At 51.0% G+C, this 17,521-nt stretch overlaps 6 protein-coding genes across 6 annotated transcripts; 4 read left to right on the top strand and 2 right to left on the bottom strand.

The window, feature by feature from the left end:
• Positions 1-827: 827 nt before the first annotated feature.
• On the top strand, positions 828-2,708 carry NECHADRAFT_51569 (uncharacterized protein; the record flags this gene model as incomplete). The annotated part of the gene is made up of 5 exons (XM_003043197.1): positions 828-1,085; positions 1,221-1,437; positions 1,509-1,849; positions 2,022-2,398; positions 2,459-2,708. The coding sequence occupies 5 exons, from the start codon at positions 828-830 to the stop codon at positions 2,706-2,708; spliced, it is 1,443 nt and encodes a 480-aa protein (XP_003043243.1).
• Positions 2,709-3,739: 1,031 nt separating this feature from the next.
• On the top strand, positions 3,740-4,867 carry NECHADRAFT_51349 (uncharacterized protein; the record flags this gene model as incomplete). The annotated part of the gene is made up of 2 exons (XM_003043196.1): positions 3,740-4,323; positions 4,381-4,867. 2 exons carry the CDS (start codon positions 3,740-3,742, stop codon positions 4,865-4,867), a joined length of 1,071 nt encoding a protein of 356 aa, XP_003043242.1.
• A 373-nt stretch (positions 4,868-5,240) lies between these two features.
• Positions 5,241-7,083, bottom strand: NECHADRAFT_86425 (uncharacterized protein; the record flags this gene model as incomplete). Its single annotated transcript, XM_003043084.1, has 3 exons — positions 5,241-6,209; positions 6,264-6,647; positions 6,805-7,083. 3 exons carry the CDS (start codon positions 7,081-7,083, stop codon positions 5,241-5,243), a joined length of 1,632 nt encoding a protein of 543 aa, XP_003043130.1.
• Positions 7,084-7,994: 911 nt separating this feature from the next.
• NECHADRAFT_51576 (uncharacterized protein) lies at positions 7,995-9,840 on the top strand (the record flags this gene model as incomplete). Its single annotated transcript, XM_003043195.1, has 3 exons — positions 7,995-8,236; positions 8,285-9,082; positions 9,105-9,840. The coding sequence occupies 3 exons, from the start codon at positions 7,995-7,997 to the stop codon at positions 9,838-9,840; spliced, it is 1,776 nt and encodes a 591-aa protein (XP_003043241.1).
• Positions 9,841-10,266: 426 nt separating this feature from the next.
• On the top strand, positions 10,267-12,456 carry NECHADRAFT_86423 (uncharacterized protein; the record flags this gene model as incomplete). Its single annotated transcript, XM_003043194.1, has 2 exons — positions 10,267-10,678; positions 10,733-12,456. 2 exons carry the CDS (start codon positions 10,267-10,269, stop codon positions 12,454-12,456), a joined length of 2,136 nt encoding a protein of 711 aa, XP_003043240.1.
• Positions 12,457-13,539: 1,083 nt separating this feature from the next.
• On the bottom strand, positions 13,540-16,373 carry NECHADRAFT_64389 (uncharacterized protein; the record flags this gene model as incomplete). Its single annotated transcript, XM_003043083.1, has 3 exons — positions 13,540-15,788; positions 15,838-16,082; positions 16,141-16,373. 3 exons carry the CDS (start codon positions 16,371-16,373, stop codon positions 13,585-13,587), a joined length of 2,682 nt encoding a protein of 893 aa, XP_003043129.1. The 3' UTR covers positions 13,540-13,584.
• Positions 16,374-17,521: the final 1,148 nt, after the last annotated feature.

The following is a 17,521-nucleotide window of genomic DNA, read 5'->3' as shown; positions in this document are numbered from 1 at the left end:
GGCATACTCTGGCTTGGATCTAATCGCGACAGATCTTGATACTGGCGGACACGTTCCTGAGTAAGTGGCTCCCAGCAGCTTCTGTCATAGAGCGGGGAAGAGGGAGTATATTGATCAACCATGGGCTTACCTTGTTGCCAGGTATCACCCGTGAGCCTCAGAATCGGTGTAAAATTCCAGCTTGTGGCTTTTGCGCCATGCATGTGGGTGTGCATTGGAGCCCAATCTTAGGGGAACTCCTTGTCGCGCACCAAGATTTCTCGCCATTTCGTCCATTTCTCTTGAAAGGTCGAATCCCACCCAACGAGCTTCGTAGTTCTAATGGATCAAGATAATGACTCGACCTTACTCTTGTGCTCATTATCATCACTGAGCCCATTCGGCTTCTCCGGACGCAGTCTGCTGCACTGTCAGCCACTAGCGTTATTCTCGACCTCAGCTCTCGGTTGGGCAACATTTTGAAGATTGCCTCCATTCTCGGATTGTTATTTGCTATCTACTTATTCTTCCTAGTCTTGGCGCTGCCTGATTGAGTATCAATTGCTTCTAGTTCGTAGCTGAATATCCACCTGTCAAACCTGTCAGACCTGTCAGATTGGTCCCGCCATGAATTCCCATGCCATCTTCCAATAGTGCATCGCTTCGCTAAACAGCCCTACCAGGGAGGGCTGCATTTGGCAGTTTCAGCTGCTTGGCGTACAGTTACAACAACAAAGCAGATATTTTGAGGCGGTATGTAAGTGGCAGTACAGGTTTTAAAAGTCGGGGTTGCCTAGTTCAAAGCCACTAGGCTTCATCATTTGTCTCAGCCAGAACGTTAAGTCAAGATGAGACCGTATTCTCTCATCCGGTACGCTTTAGCGGCGACATTTCTTTCTTTCGCATCTGCAGCATCCACAGCGTCGACTTGCTTTTCGGCCAACAAGATAGCGGCTCAGTTGGGCCCCATGCTGTCTGCTGATGCTGAGATTTACATCCCGAACCAAGCAGACTTTCTCGATGCAAGTCTGAGGTGGTCCAAGTTTGCTGCTCCATCGTATGCGGCATACGTTAAAGTGGCTAGCGAAGAGGATATTCAGGCAATTGTATGCTACAGCAGCTCTTGGTTCTCTCCCGCTACCCGCCCTCTGCCTTTGAGGGGAACCATTGTGCCAAAATTGGGCACGAAGTGTTGAGTCGATTTATTACGGAGCCTCTTGTTAACTTGTAGATTTTGACAGGTTCGATATGCCAACAAGAAGGACATCCCTTTCCTGGCTGTCTCTGGAGGCCATGGTTGGACGTCACAACTGCAAAGAATGCAACATGGTATTGGAATATCTACTCAGAAGCTCAACACCATGAAGTTATCAAAAGATGGCAAGACAGTCAGTCTCGGCGGAGGAGTTAAGAGCGGGCAGGTTGAAAGGTTTCTTTCTGCCCAAGGCAAACGTTCAGGTGAGTACACTACTTCTGATCCAGGCCCTATCAATTCATTATGTGTACTGACTTTTGATCTCCACATCAAGTGACCGGTGTCTGCGAGTGCACAGGCCTCATGGGTGTTGCACTTGGAGGCGGCCATGGCACCCTACAAGGACACTACGGCCTGCTTGCTGACCAGATTGTCGCTGCTCGCGTTGTGCTAGCTAACGGGAAAGTTGTCACTGTCTCCAAAAAGAAGAATTCTGATCTCTTCTGGGCTCTCCGAGGAGCCGGCCACAACTTTGGGATTGTTACAGAAGTCACTTACAAGGTGTACGACGCTCCTGCTGAAGACAACTGGCTTGTCAAGACCTTCATCTACCTCCCTGATCAGATCGGAGCTTTCTATGAAATTGCGAACAAAGCCATCGCAAACGGGTATGGCGTTAATCGACAGCCAGCAGGCATGCTTGTCGCCTCCCTGTACACCGTCGTTCCTGATGTCGACCCCAATACGGTATGTGAGACTGTGTCTTTTTTCACCGGCCGACTCGCACTCGCAAGAAAGCCCCACGAACAATACTTGATCATCATCATCGCTGACAGAGCTCCAATAGCCAGTACTACTCTTTCTCATGGTGTACGATGGCTCAGAGAAAGAGATGGCACCACACGCCAAACCTTATCTAGACCTCAAGCCAGTTTTCAACAGCACCCAGGAGATCTCCTACGGTGAGATCTCTGCAGTCTTTGCGTTTGACGATAGTTCCGTCGCATGTCAGAAAGGCATCCGCACACAGGGCTACTCCCTAAACCTCCAGAAGTATCATGTCCCGACTCAGCGCGCTGTATATGATGAATTCAGCAAATTCATAATCAAGAACCCCGATTTCAAGCGCAGCTATGTCATCTTCGAGGGGTATCCTCTTCAAGGTGTCCGGGCAATTGACGCATCGACTACTGCGGTGGCAGATCGAGAGAGAAACATTATTGCGTAAGTCGGTGGTCGCAAAAGGAGACGCAGTATGACCCTGTTCTAACAAATCATCAATAGTCTTTTTTCTCTTCTCTATTCGTCACCCAAGAATGACAAAATTGCCACGAAAATTGGCACAAAAGTCAGGGGCTTGTTGCACAAGGGGACCAGCGAGAGCGACATGAGTGTTTACATCGGATATGCAAGGGGCACCGAGACTGCCCAACAGGTGTATGGAAGCGATGGTGTCCGTTTGGGGAAGCTGAGAGGTTTAAAACAGAAGTATGACCCCCACGGAAGATTCAGGTTCTATGCGCGTATAGAGTGAAGGACCCTGCAGCTCCCGTCGGCTTTCGTATTGGGTGCGAATTAAAGTTTAAGGGACACTCAGGGGTTTTATTCTTCATCTCTACACCATGAAGAGCGCACGGTTGTAGGTCAAAGGAGTCATGGAAATGGGATGAAGACTGGGGAATAGACCAACTCTCAAGTCGGCTATTTGTTTAGCCAGATGGCTCTGTCTTCATAGGTGGTCTTCAAGCGGTTGATAGCATTGGATGGCATGATTTAGTGTTTATCACGGAGGTTGCAATTGAGCACAGAGCCATAAAGAAATTTACCACCACTAAACTGTTTTCCTACAAGCAAGGTAGAGAGGTATCCCCACCGATTGTTACCCTACGGAGAGCAAAGAAAGCCCGGCTAAGGCGTCATTAGAGTCAAGATGACTGCTTAGTTCAAAAAAGCCTCAAGCTTGCAATACCCGCGCGGCTCCTCACCTGTTTCCTCTAGTTACCTAGCTTATTGGTTGTTTCACATCAAGCATAAGATCAAGGACAAATTCCCTCCGTGGTTCGAGCCCACCAAGGATTGCCAGTTTGCCACCAATGCTTAGAAGTCAGCGCTTGAAACAAGGCAAATGTCATGTTTATGAAAGAATTTTGTAAGCAAGGCGCATTGTACCTGTGCACTCGAGCCAATTCAAGGAAGAAGCACTGTTATTCTAGGCCAAACACAGTATCTTAAGCCGTTGTCTAATTATTGTGATACATGCCAGGCCTGGAGATCCACACCTTCGGCCAACGCCGAACCGGCATTCGTCCTGCCCAGAAACACAGCCTACGATGGTTGCATTGACGCGTTTAAACCAAGCGGGTCATCCCGCTCGGCTGTCGTAGATCTTACGCGGCAGCTTATTGATCACCATTGCCAAGGCAAACAGCTTTGCCTGATATCCCTTTAGATGCTTGGCAAAGGTCAGCGGTGTAAGTCAGAATAAAAGAGCAATGTCGTCGCCATTTGGTACCATTGAACACTCATCATTTTGTTCTCAATCAGGAGTTCATTTAGTCATTCATCATGATTCGCTCTCTTCTTACCATTGCCCTGCTGGGTAGCCAAGCCCTCGTCAATGCGGCCGCAACAAAGGTCGAAAAGCGCAGCATCGATGAGATTTACAAGGCAGCCCTTGCTGAGGGCGGTGTTGTTACCCTCTGGCACGGTGGCGATGAGGCCAACTCTCGAGACGACCTGAAAACGGCCTTCGAACAGCGATTCCCTGGCATGACCCTCAATGTCACTGTTGACCTGTCCAAGTACCACGATGGCAAATTGGACAAGCAGATCGCCGAGAAGAATGTTTATGTGGACAGCGTCATCCTCCAAACCCTGCACGACTACCCTCGATGGGCCTCCCAGGGCGCCCTGCTGGATTACGCCCCTCTCGGCTGGGACAAGATTGACCCCAAGTTCAAGAACAAGGGAAACGCTTACCACTACGGAATGGCCATCATCGCTTGGATTGGCCAATGGAGATCTGACAAGCTCCCGGGAGTCGAGGGACCTGTTGAGTGGGAGGATTGGGTGCGCCCCGAGTTCAAGGATAAGCTCGTCCTCACCTATCCCAATGACGACGATGCCGTCCTCTTTGCCTTTGATCTCATGTGAGTATTCAGTTGTCCAGTAAAGATTAGGCACGGCCGCTTACACATCAAACTTAGCATTAAGGAGCTCGGCACTGAATGGCTTGATAAGCTTCTTGCCTTGAACCCTCGCTGGGTTCGTGGCACCAGGTCTCCGAGAACCCTCCTCACCCGCAACGATACCGAGTGGGCTGCCACCTTCACCGCATCCGGCGGCCTCAGCCCTGTTGCTCCTTACAACATCTCCTTCCCCGTCAAGGGTCGCTTCGTCTCTTGGCCTCAAGCCGGTGCCATTCTGAAGGATGCCCCTCACCCTGAGGGAGCTAAGCTTCTACACAGCTTCATGCTAAGCAAGGAGTTCCTGGAGCCCCGTAACAGCTGGACCGTTCGCCAGGATATTGCGCCCCCTAAGAACTATCCTTCCATCCTCGAGATGCCCGGCACTGACCCTACTGCTTTCGGCAAGTGGATGTCTGACCGAGCGGCTGTCGAGAGACTCAGATTCTACCTTGAGGATCGTCTTGGAACTGCTCAGGGTGTCAGCCCGATTGTTGACGATATCTAGAAGCACCAAGGGTGTTATGTGTGTTTGGGGAGCAAGCTGTACATACTTATATAAAAGCGTTTATGGGGAGATTTAACACTTGATCTTTGTGTGCACCTTGATTCTCAAACTCTCTAAAATCAATTACGGCATGTTCTCAAACGCCCTTAGGCTTGGAGAAAGACGTGTCTGAGTCATTGCAGTGTATTCTGATGAATAGGTAGGTAGAAATGCAAGCTGCTATGTACGAAGTGGTCCATCCAATACCCTCCGCTGCTTCCAACCACACAAACGCTCAATAAATGACAAGAACTATACTACTTTAGTTCTATGGGAGCTATAAACCCACATCTCCGTCTCACCTATCGTGAAGCAGCGCTGTAAGCGCGATACTCTATAGATGAGGAAACATCTGAAGCCAGGCTGGAGAGAAAAATACCCCCTGAGGAACACATCTCAAGCTCAAAAACGACTCAAGGACGATGTAGACCCTCGCAACGATATACATCGCCAAGACAGGAACATTGAAACAAATCAAAGCATAGAATCCAATGTCCCAATAGTCGGACTCGCTGTCCTTCTTCTTTAGGTTTCCATCCTCTGCATCTTCCCTGTCTCTTGGGCGGTTGGTGACGGTCTTATAGTTGATAAGCTCGACCAGTCCCATGAAGACCATGTCTATGACGAACATGACTGGGGATGCGCAAACGATGAAGAGGCAGCAAATCTTCCAGAAAACACCCTCGAAATGACTCGGGAAGGTCCATTTCCATGCTGCTAGATGGACACCGCCGTAGCAGGCAGGAAGAAGTAGTGCCAGGCCAAGAATGGCGACGTGAAAGTTCACGACCAGGTTCCGCTCGCGGTGGCTGAATGGCAGCTCGCGCATGTCCTCCGGCTTCTCAAACTCGTCAAGACGACTGAGATAAAGAACCTGGCAATCCGTCTTTCCCTGGCCCATAAGTTCGATCTCTTCTTCCATATGTGGCGTGTCAAACTTGGGGCCAGTCCCACGAGCAAGCAGCTCACAGTCTGTGTAGGGAAATGCACCAAAAATGGCATTCCATCTTTCGAGAAACTGTGCAGTGACTTCCAGCTCTCTAGTACTTGTATGAAGGGCCAGGCCAGACAACAGGATGTCGCCTTGTCGCATAACTGATGGCCGTTCTGGGCTAAACCATAACATAGATGCTCGGTCACTAGCCAGCCTGAGCGGAGGTATCGGCCGTTCCACAGACCAAGGTGGGAAGATGGCCAGTTCGTTTGACCAAGAAGAGTAGAACTGTTGTTGAACCATCGCTGCGGCCTCTCCAAGAAACTGGCTTGGGTTCACCACCTCTGGCTCTTGTACGTTGAGTGGTTTCTGGGGAGTTCAGTCAGTAACCAAAGCAAAGAATTGGGTCAGAGGTCAACATACCTGGAACCAACAGGCGTAAAGAAACACGGCGCAAATAACGTGCACCACAGTATGTATCTCCAGCAAGGTCAAGGGGAGGTCATTCACGTAGCGCGTGACGCACTGAGTAACCATCCAAAGAATTTGTGTCAGAACAAGAGCTTTCTGGATATAGTCTGCTTTGCTTTTGTCATCAATTCGTTTCCTTGAAATGTACAGCCAATGCCCTTTCTTGGCCAGCCGAATGAGGCCACTAGGACTAATGCTTGCTATCCGAGGGGATGGCATACTCGCAAAGCGAGTATAGGCACTGGGATTCAGATCCGGCCATGAGAGGATCTCTTCCACGTCAATGTGAACGCCTTGCATCACGACGAAGAAGGCATATTTCAAGTCGAAATTGAACTGAGGTAATAGTCAGAAAGAAAGCCACTATAACATATTAGAGAAAGAAAGTGGCGCCTACGGATTTGTCCACTGTATCGCTTTAACTCTGGAGCTCGCGCAGCTCGTGCCGAAGCGCCCAAGCCCGCTGCAGCTGGTCGGCAGCCATGTACAGCACAATCTCGGGGGCGAAGAGGGTCAAGGCAACCCATTTCGTTTTAGACCATAGGATTTGATACCAAGCCGTCTTCTCTGGTACGTTGAGGTGCAAAGCAGTGTAAATGCATGCCACAAGAGTGAGGAGACAGCTCTGGAGGATGTCCATTGTTCCTCGGACATTGGGGGAGTTGACCCAGTTAGGGACGACGATACCGCGAAGGGCGCTAGTGTCATTCTGATGGGGAAATAGGACGGTCCATGGTGAGCTTATTGTCGAGTTGTCGTCTGACGGCGCCATGAGAGTTCGTTTACTTCCGACTCAAGCCCAGAAGTTATCTGAGGGAATTTCTTCGAAGCTAAAGCGAGCTGATGGGAGAAAGGAGAGTTACGGAAACGCGAGCCATCCTGCCACGTACTGGAGTTTTCAGCTGCCAAGAGAGTGCGAATCTAGACCTTGGGCCTTTTCTGCAGGTTTCAGAGCAAGGCTGCCGGTGGCGTTGAGTACCTAGCCAATGAGGAAGACTGGCGCCGACCAGCCTTGATTGAGGCCGATGAGATAAGGGGATATGGCCATGAAGCAATTTGGATCAAAGATCTCTATAAGCTTTTAGGTATGCGACTTGAGAAATTCGCCTCCATGTGAGGACGGATGTTAATGACTGTAGGTGGAGTTGGCGATGGTAGCCCCTGAAAGGGTGGTCACGTGATCTATACCACCAGAAGCAGCAGGCTGTGGGAGGAAGCCAAGAAGCATACTGTTGGTCAAGATGAGACACAACGCCACTGCAGGCATTATGGCTTCCTTTTTGGGCAATATGGCTGTTACAGCTCTGCCTTTGTATCATGTTTCCAGATGCACACAAGCAGTAGGTTCCTCACTTTGCTCTGGAAGTACAAGAAGGGATAGCAGCAGACGGCCGACTGCAGAAGAGCAACCCCCAGCCAGCGGCAAGTGACATTACGATACTTAGGACCCTTGGGCTAGGAATTTATAGATCGTTAGCCATGTTTTACTCAGAATCTCTTCAATAGACACGCTACAGAGCACAGCTTTCGTCCCCGTGCTACCCCGTAAGCAGCGGAGCCAGACCCTCGGTGGGGTTAAGCGTTTGCACGGATTGGGATGCTAGCAACCTGATCTTACGCTGAGCGCTTGATAATCAGGCCCCTGTTCTTTTCTCACCTCTGATTACTTCACCGCTCCATACAATGAATGCAACGGCCATCACTGCTACGGCGAGCTTTGTTGCTGAGACGAGCTCGTACGGAAAAGTCCTGGTATTTCTCGTGTTGCCATGTCTCCTTACATACGCCTATACTTCGTACGGCAACAGGGGGTACCGCCATGACTTGGCGTCTCGGGAGCCACCAAGGGTTCCATACTGGGTCCCCGTCGTAGGCAACACATTTGGGTTTGCCTTTGATACGGAAAAATTTCTCTTTTCCGCCATGTAACACTCTACCTCACCCCTTTTGACACTTTTCCTAACAATCCCTAGATCAAAGTTTGGCAATGTTCCGCTTCGACTCCTGATTGGGGCCGAGCCTATGTACTATATCCCTCATGGCCAGCCAATCCTTGATCTTTTCAAGGCGTCCCGCCATTTGACGACCAAGTCCCTTGGTGTTATGACCATTCGAAACGCATTTGGTTGTCCACCTGCAGATGTCAAGATTTATGCAGACGACGAGTCTGGGACAGATGCAAAGCCTGCGCCTGGCTGGGAGCACGTCGATCCTTCACAGCGACTGCACTTTGTACACCATCGCGACTTGCACACGCTTCTAGCTGGAAGCTCGTTACATGCCCTTGAAGAAAAGTTTGTGGAGTCATTGTCAAGAAGTATTTCAAACGATTCAAAGTTTAAGAAGGACGAATGGACGGAAGTGAGCGACCTGTACGTCCTGTTCAGGGACTACCTCTTCTGTGCTGCACTTGAAGCCTTCTGCGGTGAAAAATTCTTGGAGCTCTCACCAGATTTCCCAGAGAATTTCTGGGTGTTTGATCACCATCTTCCAAACCTATTCAAGAGGCTCCCCAAGTGGCTCATCCCCAAGAGTTTTCGCATGAGAGATAAGGCACTCGGGGGAGTGCTACGGTATCATAGGTATGGGCGGGAACAATTTGACTTCACTGATGATAATGTCTTGAAGGGAGAATGGACACCTCAGTTTGGATCACGACTTATGAGGGCAAGACAAAAGATGTTCTTGACGACTGGGTTTTCTGTGCAAGGCGCTGCTGCCCTTGATCTGGGCATGTTATGGGGGCAAGTTGCCTTTCTCTCCTTTCACTTGTAACATGCTAACAAATTTCAGTGTCAATGCCAACGCGATCCCTGCTTCTATGTGGATGCTGCTTGGGGTTCTCCTCGACGACAACATCAAAGATCGCCTCATGGCTGAGATCGACCCTGCATTCACTACATCTTCACTGTCGTTCAACAAGGACAAGCTTTGTTCAGGGCCACTTCTCAACTCTATCTACTGCGAAACCCTCCGTGTTCGAGTTGCCGCACCTGTGGGCCGAACGTCTTTAATCCCGGATCTCAAGTTCGGGAAATGGAAATTGAATCAAGGTGTGACCATGTTGTCAACATCGTGGATTGGAGGCCATGATACTAAGTTCTGGAATACTGGAAGGGAGTTCCCTGATGGGTCTGTAGAACATCCTGTGGATTCATTCTGGGCCGAGAGATTCCTTCAGTATCCAGACGACCCATCAAGCGGACCGGTTCGCAACCCATCCTTCAAGGCCCCATTCAAGACGAAGAGGCGCACTCCAGAGGATGACCGAAATGCCCAAGTGATAACAGAAGGTACGCAGGGATATTGGTACCCATATGGTGGAGGAACCAAGATGTGTCCTGGTAGGTTCTTTGCCACTCAGGAGTTGAAGGTCGGGGTTGCCATCATGCTTCGTGCATATGATATTGAGTTGCTTGACCATGAAGCAGCTGCCAAGATCGGACCGAATATGGACTACTTCCCCTTTGGTACCATCCCTCCCAATGGCAAAGTTGCCGCTCGAATCAGGCGTCGCAAGCTGGAGTAACAAGACTTGGAGTTAGTTCTATTTTCCACTATACCTTAGGTAAACAGAGACAATGCCGTATTTGACACCATTCCCTGATGTTGCTCGGTTTGTAGCTTGATTCACTTGCCCTGTTCAAGCAAAATGGTGGCCTTGAATGGTTAGATGGATGATGCAAACCTCCGTTGTTGTATCGTCAAGTACCTATGAATAGTAACCCAAACAATCGAGCCTGCCGGACATCACAAACCCCCAAGAAAAGAAAGCACAACCAGTCAAGGTGTCAGCAAAGTGATACGACCAACACCCAAGTTCGCTGTGGCTGTGTTATCCTATCAGAATAAACCCCTCAGCACCCCTGCAGGTCCAATGTTTCCCCGCCCTCATTTCTTTGCCATCAGCTGTCAGCCCTACAAGACATACTCTCCGTCTAAATCGCTACCCACCATGCCATCCCAACTCTGCCACCGCTGTTGCGTTCTTGAGATAGATGACTCGGCAGTTGGGAGCATCAAGTCCATCTTGAGGGGGTCGGTGGAGTACCTTGACTACAACCGACAAGGTGCAAGCAGGCAACCGGATCCTATTCAGCTCGACTACCTCCTTGAAGACACCTTACCAGATCTCCCAGTATTGCAATCCTCAAAGACTGATGGGGGGTCACCTTGTGACTTCTGTCAACTTCTTCGAGACTGCATCTTGGATTCCACATCTGAGGACTCAGTCTGGGCAGGGAAACTCAACATTCGTCTCCAATACATCTTCAGAGAGGGAATCCCAGAAGCGCTGCGCGCCTACTGGGAGCCACCAACAGGGACCGAGTCATTTCCCCAGGGCGTACTCTTTGCTTTAGAAGGAGGTCCACGAAAGTCACCCTCCCCAGTTTTTCCACTCGCAAACTAACAAGGGACAGCCCAAATCAAAAGCTGGCTACGGTTGGCCTATTCAAACCCGATTCGCGAGGCTTTAGACACAGAGATCATCACGATGTTTCAAGATGCAGCCGCACGAAGCGGCCAATATTACCCGATGATGGAGAAAGTGGGATCATTCTGGCCATCCAGGCTGATCAAGATTGAAGGCTCACCATCAAACAAAAAGCTCAGTCTGGCCCTTCGCCACGAGGTTGAGCAATCCGGTGACCCAAGCAAGACAAAGGCCGGATATGCCGCCTTGAGCTATTGCTGGGGAACGGCAAAGCACGCTGCAAAGCAAGCAAAAACATTTACAACCACACTGGAGCAGAGACGAAGTGACATCCCCGAGTCTGACCTGACTGCACTCATCCGTGATTCTATCACCGTCTGCCAAAGTCTAGGTATCACATACCTCTGGGTGGACGCCCTCTGCATTTTACAGGATTCATTCGAAGACTGGTCAGTAGAGTCAATGGCAATGTCAGAGATCTACGCCGGCTCCGCGATCACAATTTGTCCACTGGATGCTCAGCATTGCGAGCAGAGCTTCCTTTCACGGCGATTAGACTGCCAAGTCGAAGTTCCCTTTACCTCAAAACTCAGACCTCGAATCACAGGAACGTATACTCTCCGGTATTCCGGAATGGAGCTGAGCAACAGTGCCGACGACGAGATACCATCCCCACCCGACTCGTTGGATAGAGTGCTGAAGAACTCGCCCTGGATGAAACGTGGCTGGACGTGTCAGGAAATGCAGCTCTCCAGGCAGATGCTATGCTTCGGAAAGACCAGAACCTGGCTCCTGGGCACTCTCAAAGCCATCACCGAAAAGGGTGATTCTGAAGTCCCCAATCCAACTATCTTGCCGACTATTTCCGAAGAGCTGTTCTCAAATGGTCTCTCTGATCGCCTCAAAGCTGCACAGCTGTGGATGTTTCTTGTCCAAGACTATACCAGCCGGAAGCTCACATACTACAAGGATACGTTCCCAGCTCTATCTGGTATTGCGAAGATATTTGCCAAGAGCCTCAAGGATGAGTATGCCGCTGGACTATGGAAGAAGGATATACTGCGCCAGTTGATATGGACCATCACACAGGAGGAGCTTCAATCACAATCCGCGCTGCCTTTCCAAAGTCTAGCGGGCTTGTTTGGGCATCTCTCTGACCCGGCAAACTGCTATGGTCCATCTTGGAGCTGGGCAAGCCGATCACTTGCCGTTGAGTACAACTCAGATACTGATGCTGCGTCGACTTTTCGAGACGAAGTTGAGGAGATTAACGCCCACACGAAGGTCGAGGGACCCAATCTATTCGGTTCTGTATCAGGGGGCACCGTCAGGGTCAGAACGAGAGTAAGGTGCTTGGATTTCTCCAAAACTAGGCCCTACGATGAGGCCAAGTCCAAGTTGAGTGGGACATGCCACTGGGTCGTACCTTTCGAGGAAGAGGAAGTCCATTGTCATTTGGACTGGATCACCAAAGAGCTACCAAAGGATCTGAGCAACAACGCTCGCGTCGTCCTGTTGCTCAGCGCAACAGACTGGCTGAATGACGAAACTGACACGGACAACCAGGTTCTGGGTCTGATCGTTTACCCTCTTGATAAGATCCAAAACGCTTGGGTGCGGGTTGGAACTTTTATCTGTGGTGGTCGCCCTGGTACTATCGGCATGAACCTGTTCAAAGGTTGCACCATTGAGGACACAACCATCCTCTAAACTGTAAAGACAGCATGGCCACTGGCGTCTCTCAGGAGAGAACCGTGGATTACCTAGGAGGAAAGAGTTGTTGGTTCCAGCCTCGTCTTTACCCGCTTCTAAAAACTTGATCACATCATACTCATTCGGTGGCTCATTAGACGGCTTTACCAATATCTGCCCCTCCGCTTCGTCTGAGGTACATTGCTTAACAGGGCAACGACTGTGTGCCTCTTCGCTCTGGCCTCGTCACCGCTTCGCTTTCACCCAAGCTTGCTCTCAAAGATCTTCAGCCACGGCCTGCTCTTTAAGTGTATAAGATGTCTAAAGCTAGAACATGGCATTGGCCTTCCTTTAATGTGTCCCAGTCGTCCTGCACTCACACCAAGTATTTCCAAGAAAGATGAGCTAGAGAGGTAAGACATGCCGGCTCGACAGCAGGCAACCAACCATCTCTGCTCCAACCTTTGGTCAAATTCTTATTGATCCATAGTGAAACATGTGCTTCCGAGACATGTTACGGCCGATTTTGCTCCACAGAGTCTCCGTGGATTGTAAATGCGGCTGTGATCAGACTCCACTTCCCTGCTGGCAATGGGGGGCCGGGTACCAACAACCCTCCACACTACGATCAGAGGAGGTGCCAGCTGGCACGTCGTATGCACCCAGCGATCCCAGGGGTACCAGGACCTCTATCCAAAGCCCAACCGAGCGCGGTCGAATTTGAGACGAGATCATGGGCGCAAAGCCCGGTGGCGCAACAAACTCCCCTTAAGGTTGGGCATCATTTTAAAAGGTGCAGATCACTTCTGGGAGATTGCGGGGAAGGCTAGCAAGGGAAATTACATGGATCTTGGCGGTGATCGATCAATTAGCCTGCGTGCAAGAGCCCACCGGTTCAGCCACCTTGAGTACCTTCACGGCCGAGTTCAAGGAGCAGGGCTCTTGGTATGGGGTATCGCATTGGAATCACATGTCCTATCAAGCATAGATGCTCCTGTCATTCATCATCTTCCAAGCGAAGAATCACTGCAGCAAGTTCAAGCAGATGGATGCGTTTTCCAGCCCGAGTCATTGAGGTGAAGCCAAGACACCACACATTCATCATAACAATAAAATCAGATTCGCATTACTCCTTCCTAATCCTAATTATTCTTCTTTATTAGAATTAAAGCCCCAGAGTCGTTTTCGCTCTGGACCCCACCACTTGGAGACCGCCTCGGCCTCGATGGCCCATTGGGCAGCCTCCTCGCCATACTTGGACTTGACGCCCTTGGCCAAGTCGCTCATGGACCACTTCTCAAACGGCGCGAGCTCAAGAGGGTCGTTCTTTAGATCGGTGAACCGATATTGGGTATTTTGGTCTAGAGGGATGACAATCCTCCAGGGGGCATCGGCAGAGGTCATGGAAAGCATGCTGGCTCCGCCGTTGATGATGCCAAAGTTCCAGGCCCTGCGGCCGTTGTGGGAGGCCTTGTATGGTCGGATTAGGGATTGGCCTTCGTAGTCGTGGATGAGATCGGATGCGGCTTCGGTGTCCTTCTTATTGAGAGAGCCGGTGTTGATGAGGAGGTCGAGAATAGTGGGGAGGATGGAGATGGAGGTGGCATTAGCATTATATTGGACCCGAGGGATGTTGGGGTGTCTAAAGGTGATGGGCACGCGGAAGTTGCTGACGTGACCGTTCTCGTAGGTGCCGGTCTTGGAACGCTGGTCTTCCTTGAAGGCCTGCCCGTGGTCGCCGACAAAAACGACGAGGGTTTCGTTGGAAATGCCAAAGTCGTCAAAGGTTTGCATGAGCTCACCGAGCCACGCGTCGGTGAAGCGGATCGCGTTCATGTAGTTGTTGAAGTCCTCGTGCCATCCATTCTTGCCGTGAGTCTGAAGATACTCCTCCGACTTGAAGGATTGAGGCACGCCCCAGGGGTGATGGGTGGTGCTGGTAAAGTGGGAGAAGAACATGCGCTTGTTCTCCTTCTGGATCTTGGTGATGTAGTCCTTGATGTGGGACTTGAGAGTCGTCTCGGCGTATCCAAAGTAGTTGATCTCCTCCAATTCGTCCTTGGTGTCAGCGTCCAGGCGGTCCTTGGTGACAATGTGCTTGAAGCCGATCTTTTCGTCAAACTTGTCCTGGCGATCGTATCCGTCGGTGATGGACTGGAAGAAGGCGGGGTACCACTGCTGATCCAAAAAGTCGTCGGTGGGCTTGTCCTCCTTGATCTTGTTGAAGAGTTCCAGAACCTGGGGAATACAAGCCTGGTAAGCTTGTGTCTCGGACTCCTCGAAGCCGTCGACGGGCATGGACCAGGCACCGCAGTGAATAGCAGCCATGCTCTTGAATGAAAGAGAAGATGTCGTGAAACCTCCAACGACATTGATACCACCGAATCCCTCCTCGGTCGTGTCGTTCCACTGAGGAATTGCTACTGGGTCGAAAGCGGAACCGTCCTTCTTCTTGAAGCCAGCCGACTTTCCAGTGAGGCGCTGGGCAACGGGTCCCAGGCCAGCAAGTCGAGCGTTGATCTCATCCTCATCCTTGCCCTTGTTAGCTTGCATGATGATCTTGTGCATGTCAGAACCGTATTGAAGAGGGAAGAGTTCCTCTCGGAAGCTCTCCATCATGATCAGAGCAACGTGCTTGATCTTGACGGTTCCGTTGTTGAGCACGTCCTGCAGAACCTCCAAGATGTCGCTGTCCTGGTTCGAAATCTTCATGGGGTCGCTGACGGGGTTGTAAAAGGCGTCCTGGGCCTCGATGCCAGGGCAGCTGTTCTTAGCCTTGTCGGTCGAGTTGTCGGTCTTCTCAACCTCCTCAGGAACTTCCTTCTTCAAGGACCACTTGCCAAATCCAGAAGGAACCTCCTTGGGGAGCCAATCGGGGACGGTGTCGCGGTACTGCTGAACGTAATCGTTGTTGCTTCCCGGGGCCCATCCCTTGAAGTGACCATTGGGACTCTCCCACTTGGACACCTCAAGTTGCTCGGGGTAAGGCCACGGGTTTCCGTTGAGCGCAGCATTCTCAGCGCACACATCGGGCGTCGACTTGAACATCTCGAGCATCTGGAGGGGGAGGGTAGCCGACATCATGTGGTACGGCGCGAATGGTCGGCAGAGGGTGGTGAGTGTGATGAAGACGGCAACACCACAGACAATGAGCCATGGTGTTTTTTGAGTTGGGAATTCCTCTCGGTTGTCTCCATAGCCACTCTCAAGGCCACCCTTCATCTCGTCCATATCATCGCTAGAGTCGCTGAGGTCGCTGTCGGAGCTGTACGGGTCGAGGAGTGTGTTGGGGGATCGAGGGTAGTAGTTGCGGCGTTTCTGAGCCCTGGAGCCTCGGCATGATGTCCAGACTTGGAAGTATTAGCTTGAGTGAGGCTGATGATATGTGAGACGAAATACCATAGTTGATAGGTGTTGCGACCAAGACCAGCAATGCGCCAACCCCTCTGTAAAGATACCACTTAGCAACCCAGGCAAGACCAAAAATGAGAAGCCCAGATGCAATGACGGTGTTGAGACCGCTGAGCAGGATCTTCATGCCATCCTTGTCGCCAGCATAGCTTCGTGCCTCGGACCACTTAATCTCATTGCCGGTTGAGTAAAAGAAGCCAATTTGTGAGGAAGCAGCACCAAAAACGATGAGACTAAAATGTCTTGTCAGTCGAGTACAAACAGGTGAGACAAATTGAAGCTTCAACGTACGAGAAAATACAGCCTAGCACGCAGCTGGTGACAGCAGCAACGCCCTTCTTCTGTCGCAGAGCTAGACGTGACACCAAAATGACCAGGAGGTCCGGGAGAAGCAGCGAGGGTAGAAAAAGGACAAAGGCAGCCAAGGAGACGGTCTTGGCGTGTATGGAGAGGTGGACCAGTTTGGTCAAGGTCAATGAAACGAAGGTTAACGAGAAACAAAAGGGAACGAGCGTGGCAAACATCTTTACTAACACGACTCTGATGAAAAAAGTACAGGCTAGAAGAAGATGTCGAACATGGAAAGGGAAAAACGGCTTCAAGGAGAGAAAAGAAAACGAGAGTCGAGAAGCCGTTCAAGAATCTGGGGGAAACAGAAGAAAGTGGAGGAACGGGATCCGTCTCCGTAAGTACGGAGACAAACAATGGTCAAAAAGCAAGCCGCCTTCACTTCAGGGGATCAGTCAGAATGCAGCAACAGGTCGCGTGTGGCAATGACCAACAGGCAAGTTAGTCTAATCTAATTAAACACACCTCGCACGGGTGTGACCTTTGCTTTGCGCGCTCTGAGCGTCAAGCAAGTGTCCGTCGGGCACCTCAATAGGGCTGAGCCGTGATGAGTGGCGGTCGCATGGCTCTCTCGTATTCAATCTCGACCCGGGGCACACTTCACACAACTTTTTTGCTTCTTCCCGGCCAGCCGATGGGCATTGGCCCTCACATTCAGGGGCCATTGTTCGAGAGAGCCAATGAACCATTGTGTTATGTTCTCCTCTGCTTCCATGGCTTCAGCCCAGCGGAGCCCCTCTACCAATGCCTGTCCTCATCCCGGGCGAGAACCTCCACCCCCCTGTGTTGTACAGCGCATGTTGCGCCTCATACGAGCTGTGCCTAAACGAAGCCGGTCTGTCAAGCTACCCCAGAGAACCAACGCGGTGGAGAAATCTCACAAAAATCTTTCCAAAAGTTCCCGCTTCTTCCTGGGCTCCCAGGGGTGACCCCCCGGCCGGGCGGTACCTGACCTGGGCCGTGGGTCGATGGCTCAGATTAATGGCACCCGCTAACGGCATAAACGGCATGGGTGGTCAAGGCTAGGGGCGCACAGGAGCGTAAGAGTGACATGTGAGGCATTTCCCCCTTGGACATGGCGTCTTTTTTTTAGAATCAATTTTGCGGTACGGGGCACGCGACCATTGCGAGCAGGCACGCGAGCAGTATCCGTACAGGAGAGTACAGTACAAAGAGTAAGCATTGTTGCAGCGGTGGCGGCATGATTCGAGAGCCACGACAACCTCTAGACTCCTTATTAGTCGTCATGACGCGCCCATTGCCGCTCCAGACTGTTCCCTCACGTAGAGTTCACCACCGTCCGTTTCATGCCGAGGCACTGCTG

Source organism: Fusarium vanettenii (assembly GCF_000151355.1).
Source record: "Fusarium vanettenii 77-13-4 chromosome 11 genomic scaffold NECHAsca_30_chr11_1_0, whole genome shotgun sequence".
Lineage (NCBI taxonomy): Eukaryota > Fungi > Ascomycota > Sordariomycetes > Hypocreales > Nectriaceae > Fusarium > Fusarium vanettenii.
Note: the sequence above shows the minus strand (reverse complement) of the source record. Positions and strands in the feature narration are given on the sequence as shown.